Consider the following 6,925-nt stretch of genomic DNA (forward strand, 5'->3'; position numbering starts at 1 on the left):
GGTTATGTGGGCAAAATGTATGCATGGGGATCTTAATCTTCACTTATGTTTTCTCTCGCTAACTTCATGTCTCTTTAACACCAAGATATTTTTATGTTGCCCCCGGACTCTGGAGAAACACCCCCTGTCCCCAATCCCATTATCCAACCATCAATAATTGAACACTCAACTATTTTCCTTTCACTCTACACACGTCAGGATTTCTATTCCCTTTTCCTGTTGATCTTTTCTGGTGACCAAAATAATACAATAAATAGATTCATACTGAAGGATGGTTATGGCCACCTGTAAACCTCCCCATCTCCACTCCATTCTCCTTTTAAGAAAATTTGCATTAAAAAGAAAAGATCTGTAAACCCAATGGAGCTTTGAATTCCTTTAATTTCTGGAAGTTGAACAAAGGACAGAATGTTCTGCTGCCATGCATGTTTCTGTAAATGAATAAACTCAAATGATATTGATAAGTAGAAGAACAATGTCAGAACATAGTGTGGATATTGGTTGGTTTATTCATACTACCAGGCAACAACCACTGAACAGAAAGTACACTGACACACTTGAACACAACTAGTCAAAAAGGAATGTATCACACCCTATGTTCTTCCTCTTGGCATGGTTTGGCCACATGTTCGGCCTTGAAATGTTTATTAAACCTCCACTCCATTTTTGTACATTTTGCTTTGTCTCAGGAACTCTTCTTTTTGCTCTTCCATCAGGCTGTCTTATTACTGCAGTGTTTATTAGGATTAACATCTTTTTTTAACTGCTGTTATTTTTATTGCTATTCTTAGTACTCCTGGTTACAAAGTTTTGATTGTCCACCCAACCAATTTTCTCTAAGTTACTTTTAGTGCACAATTTTGCAGAATGTGATGTGATTTTCACAAATATGTACATCATATGATTGCAAGAACGCCTGTTAAGCACTTTAAAAAGTATGGGGAGGATTTACTTCCATCCCACCTTCCTTTTTGTGCAGGGGGCAGCCTGGAGAAAGGAGGAATGTTTTCTTTCCTTACAGCTCTCTGTATTCTAAAATGTCTGTTATAAGTGATTTTTATTTTATTTTATTTTTTTAAAGATTTTATATATTTGAGAGAGAAAGAGAGCACAAGCAGGAGGAGGGGCAGAGGGAGAGGGAGAAGCAGACTCCTCCAGGAGCAGGGAGGAGCAGGGAGCCCGATGTGGGACTCTCGATCCCAGGACCCCGGGGTCATGACCTGAGCTGAGGGCAGATGCTTACCCTACTAAGCCACCCAGGCGCCCCATATAAGTGATTGTTTTTAAGAGTTAGAAAGGTAGCTACTTGATCAACTGAAATCTTCATGTCTTTATTCCAAGTTATTACTAGAAATAACGATGATTGTTATCACCAAAGCTCCCAAAGAAGCACAATTCCAATGTTACTGGTCATGTCTTTTTATTAAAATTTTGGCTTTAGTAAGGTCCAGATTTTTTGTTTCAAATGTCTTATCCTACAAGCATATATAATAATTTTGAGAAATAGTCTCATTAATCATCGTCCTCCTTACCATCACATTTTTCTCTGAGGATCTCTTAATCTATGTGATGACAAGTAACACTTTTGCACTTGAGAGGAATTTTAAGGTTAGAGCCGACAAAAGGGCTGGCTTCTCATCTTTGCTCCAGCAGAGGTGAGATTTAGTTGGATGATGTCTTTCCAGGTTAAAGAATGTGTGCAAACTACTGATGTAGGTAATTTTATTCCCCTACTGTATCCAAGTTGAGGGTAGCATTTGCTTATTTATCATAGAACTTAATTGTTAGATGGTGGGTGTTTATTAAATCATTAAATGAGTGAACACTTACTTCACTGGATGCCAGTACTTATAGTCAGAGCTCGACTTTTCTTTGCTACTGCAGTGAGCATTGTTTCTTGGGGGCCTCAGAAGGAATGCCACACTTAGCCCTGTTAGGGAAACGGGTACATGGTGTATTCTATGAATACCTAATAATGTCAGCCTTGAGATCCTATATATCGAAGGTGGCTCTTTCAGGTCTACAAGATAGATCTCCAATGGAACTTTTTTAAACTAAGAAGTTGTTTGGGGATAGGAATTAAGATACTTGTGTTCAACTGTCAAGAATTAGTTATATAACCTTAGGGAAATGCTTCAATATCTGTGTCTTTTTCCTAGTATATAAAGTGAAGGTAATCATCTGCCCTCCCTAACACCTACAGCATCCCAAGTAGCCCATTATCGTTGACGTATTTTCCTTTTTGGTTTATCCTATGAACATACCTACTTGGAAGCAAAACTATGTTTTATTGTTTTGTATACCTAAGTGCTTATCACAATGACTGTTATCTGGTATACTCAATAAAATGTCCATTGGTTCAGTGAATTAACGTAAATATTTGGAAAGTTTCACAGTACTAAATAAATGTAAGCTGTCTGAAGAAAGCAGGTAGAACTTCATCATGTTTTTCCCTCCTTAGGGCTGACAGTTATTCCTGTGGTCCAAATGACCCTAGGCAATCCAGCTCACACAGAGACTGCACAGTGCCTGGATATTGGAGCATGTCACGCTCTCATCCTTCTGGAAGTGTTGTCACTCCAAAGGGCTTGGATCATCTGGTGTCCAGTCATACACTGTCCGTCATACACAGCCACGCTGATACTGCCAAACAAACCTGTAAGAAAATCAAAATGCTGAATATTTATTCTGTAGAGGAGTGGCCAAATGCTGCAGGTTTGCATAGTAGTTTTCTGTAATTACAACAGCTAGGAATCACTGAGATTTTATTTTGTACCAGGTACTATGTGCTCGCATGTATTAACTACATGTATTAACTACATTCCCTGCATTACATGTATCACATATGATTGTTCTACTGTTTGCATGAGAGCCCTGGAGAAAAACAGAGGTTAAGTATTTTGCCCAAGGTCACACGGTTATAGTGGGGAGCCTAGGTTCCAGCAGGATCTGTCTGGCTCAAGTCCTAGCTTTTAGCCATATGCTATGCTGCCACTTGACTAATTGCTTTAGCAGCTATATTTTTATAATTCATTTTTCTTTTGGGAAACAGTAACAAGAATATTAAAGCTTATTTTGCCTAAATATGAAATACTTTTTGCTTCTACAGTTACTCTGTTTTAACTGGTGCTCTCTTTGCATGCTTATACTGGTGACAAGAACTCTATAATACACGCATATTTATAAAAGATATATTTTTTTTTTTTTTTAAATGGAATTCAGGGGAATGCTTTTGTCTGCTTATACAGCAAAGGGATTCTTTTAAGAAGTTAAATAACATCAGAAATCTACCCAAAACCATACACTAAAATTCTAAATAAATGTTCATCTTATAATATATAGTTGACCCTAAAAAAAAGGACCTATTTTATACCTCTAGCTTAAATCAGGCCTACCTTGCTATGACTGCATCATTTACATAGACTGTTAACTATCAAAATGGTGACAACTATCGCTGTTATTGCTTGGATCTTGTAAAGTCATTGATTTTGTATGTTTCCCTTCGTAATGGAAGATCTCATGTGTTAACATCAAATTTTAGCAAATTGGTTATAATACTTTGGTACTTTAATATGCGATGAATAAAGGAGAAAACTCAGTTACAATAAACAAAACTATGTTGATCACTTCAAAGACCACTTTTTCACACCTGCTATTAGCATACAAAAGCTACCAGTATGAAGAAAAAAACATACATTAAGCATAAATTACCCTGAAGCTATATCCTGAAGGGGTTGTAACACTTTTCTTAAGAACTGACAATATTAAAAAGGCAAAAGCATTATAAGTCACAGTACACAAGACTTCTTACTTCATCTATAAAAATAGAATGCCAATGTTTTATTTGCCACAGGGATAAGGAGGGAAACATCCGTAAAATAAATTTGATAACATGACTCACACTTCATTACAAATGATTTTCCGAAATTCACAACTTTAACATTTGGCTGAGCTAAAAAGAAGAAAAAAAAACCCAACAACGCTAAAAAAGGAAATTTCACTTGATGTAAGTAGGCCAGATCACCTGATCTCTTTAAATGAGAGTTAAAATGAGTGCACTTCTCTAGCTGGGAAAATATTTTCTTTAATTTAGAGAGCCTAAACAATTTACCCAATATAATGAACAAACCCTTGGGTTAGGTTCAGAAAACCTTCTATCAGCTGGTTTAATAAAAATCACATAAAACTCTATTATGTAACATACATGAAACAGTTTCTTCGTTAAATCTTAATAATAAAGAATAAAAAAAAAACCCCATACTACCACTTCGCTGTCTTTCAGATCTTTTTCTCCTAAATGTACCTTCTAGATTTTTGGGGTATGCTGCACAATTATGTATTTGTGGAGATGTGTGGAGAAATGTGTTCAACTTTAGCACCCTATGGAAGTCATAAGTGTAAGAACAGGGTTATTCAGACTCCTTCCTCACTCTTCTCCCTCTCATTACCAGAAGCAAAGTTTATGTAAAAAAACAATGAGGAAGAAGTACTGAAGCCTAGAGGCACCTAGGAAAGGAGGGAATTTAGAGAATGATAGAATATGGCTCTTGAGAGAGATATTTAAGTCATACTGGAAATTTATGGACCCTACTAAACCCCTTTACCCTTCTCCCTGGCTTCAGATTTAGATGGGAGGTGTCAGGGAAGTGCATGAGCCTTCATAAACTGGTATTTTCTCCTGTGTGTTTGCTTTCTTCCCGTGAAACAAAAGAAATAGAAATACAAGTGCTTGGTACCACATGCTTTTGAGACTTAAAAAGCCCATTAATAAACAAGTTGTTTCCATCGTTGGGGGTACCGGGATTCACTTTTTAAATAAATTTCGCCAGAAGAATCTCCTCGAAGGGAGACTGAAGTCACTCTCCCTCCCCAGGAGCCACGAGGGAAAAGGGAGACAGAAGATATTGCCCCCTACTTGCACGTGGGATCTCCCTTTCTCCTCCGACCCCCCGCCGCCTCTACCACGCAGGTCTGGGCGCCTCGGGAGGTAGCTGGGAGAAAAGGCAACGCTCAGTCCTCCATGGCAAAGTCTTTGGTCTTTTCCTCCTGGTCGCCTACTTTGTAGCGCAGTAGCACGCGCAGGAGACGGTGGTTATCCCGGGAGGGCAGCAGCGTGATCTCTCCGGAAATGTCCGTATCTTGTTCCACTTGCACAGGCTCGTTCAGGTAGAGGAGTGCCTGCTTCCAGTGCGTGACGGGGTGAAAAGGCGAGGTGGACAGCACCAGGGGTTTCTCCGAGTCCCCTCCGGGGAAGGTCACCTGGAACCAGATGGCAAAGCCGTGCATGGGCGCTGAGCCGTAGCAACTGAAGCGGAAGCGCCCGCCCACCCCAGCCTCCAGCTCCTGCTCCAGGCCGGTGCGGGCCAGCTCCAGCTGAGCAAAGCACTGCGGCCGGGCCAGTACGTCCTCCCCGGACAAACCCTGCACCACGATCTCCGAGTGGCCCATAAGGCAGCGCGTGGCGAAGCTCTCCAGACAGCTCATGTCCACTCCGTAGAGCTGCTTCACCTGGCTCCAGAAGCCCAGGCGCAACTCCAGCATCTGGTCGCTGATGGGCGCCACGAAGAGCTCGGCGGAAGCCGGCAGGAGAAGACCGCCCTCCTTCAGCCACTTGGTCCGCGCGTAGAGCACAGAGCTCAGCATAGACTCGTGCAGGAGTCCGTAGCCCATCCACTCGCTCACGATGGCATCCACCTGCTCCGGCAACTCCACCGTCTCCACCGGCCCCGGCAGGACGTGCACCCGATCCTCCAGCCCGTTGAGCCGCACCACCTCCCGGGCCTGTTGCCAGATGGCGCTGGCCTCCACCGCGTACACGCGCCGGGCCCCGGCCTGCACACAGAAGATGCTAAGAATGCCGGTGCCCGCGCCCACGTCCAGCACAGTCTTGCCCCGCAGTCCTGCCCAGTTCCGCAGGATGCCCAGGCGGTAGGCATCGGTCCGGACACGGTCCGCAATCATCTCCTCGTGGACCGATATGTCTGAGTAGCAGTCATAGTATAGCTGGTCCCGCTCCCGCCTAGCCCTCCGGGGTCGCGGCAGGGCCGCCTCCTGCTCTCCGCCATCTTCCTCTTCAGTTCCCTCCCCTCCTTCGCCGCCACCCCCCGACTCAAGCTTTCTTCTCTTGGGCTGCGACATCTTGGCGGCTCCGACCGACTCCCGGCGGGCGTTGCGCGGCTCCGCGCGGGCTCCGGGAAGCGGGGGCTTCTGGGACTTGTAGTGTCCGCTCGCACCTCCCACTTCCTGGGGGGGCGCCGGGAGGTTGCTGCCGGAAGCTTCAGAGCTCCACTCAACTCTTTGCTCCTCTGAGGTCCTGGAATCCCTTTCCCACCCGCCACACCCAAATAGTATGGCCCTGTACATTCCTCCTCTTTCCCTTAGCTCCTCAATTCTCTTTTGCTTTCACTCCCTTCCTGAAGTCCACTCGACCGCAAGACCAAAAACCCATGCTTGTCGTGTCTTCTCCACTCCCTGATGTTATTACACCGAATTGATCTGGGCGACGCCGGTCACACACTGCCACCTCACCTGGACCGTTACTGCTCTTAAAGCTCTCCAGATGGAGATTTAGAAATTGCACTGCACGTTTTCCTTTTCTGTTTCCGTGGAGTTAGGGTGCAAAGAAGGTGTAAATACAACAAAGAAAACCCCTGACGGTGTAAAACTTTGGTTCTGATTCCAATGAGACCACAAGTTAACTGAAAGATTGGGACAAATTATGTGACTACTCTTGCCTTCAATGACCCACGCACACACCAGCAACGAGGAATCTTCATTGCAGTCAAATTATGTTTCTGGTCTCTATTTCGGGAGAATACTTGGCTCTTAGTCCTGCTATGGTAATTCAGTGGCTCTTTCAAGAGGTAAATCTTGGAAGGGTCCAGACTAAAGAACAGTTGAAAAGCAAGGGTGATGTGATACAGTG

The 6,925-nt window shown here is 43.5% G+C and overlaps 1 protein-coding gene across 1 annotated transcript; it reads right to left on the bottom strand.

The window, feature by feature from the left end:
• Positions 1 to 353: 353 nt before the first annotated feature.
• PRMT6 (protein arginine methyltransferase 6) lies at positions 354 to 6,153 on the bottom strand. The gene is made up of 2 exons (XM_036089448.2): positions 4,916 to 6,153; positions 354 to 2,656 (listed from the first exon to the last, which is right to left on the bottom strand). The coding sequence occupies exon 1, from the start codon at positions 6,136 to 6,138 to the stop codon at positions 5,011 to 5,013; it is 1,128 nt and encodes a 375-aa protein (XP_035945341.1). The 5' UTR covers positions 6,139 to 6,153; the 3' UTR covers positions 354 to 2,656; positions 4,916 to 5,010.
• Between the last annotated feature and the right edge of the window lie 772 nt (positions 6,154 to 6,925).

This window comes from Halichoerus grypus, chromosome 5, assembly GCF_964656455.1.
Source record: "Halichoerus grypus chromosome 5, mHalGry1.hap1.1, whole genome shotgun sequence".
NCBI classification, from domain to species: domain Eukaryota; kingdom Metazoa; phylum Chordata; class Mammalia; order Carnivora; family Phocidae; genus Halichoerus; species Halichoerus grypus.

Bases quoted from the DNA above. Each gene is read 5' to 3' on its own strand.
- PRMT6 (XM_036089448.2), bottom strand. From the start codon at position 6,138: ATGTCGCAGCCCAAGAGAAGAAAGCTTGAGTCGGGGGGTGGCGGCGAA.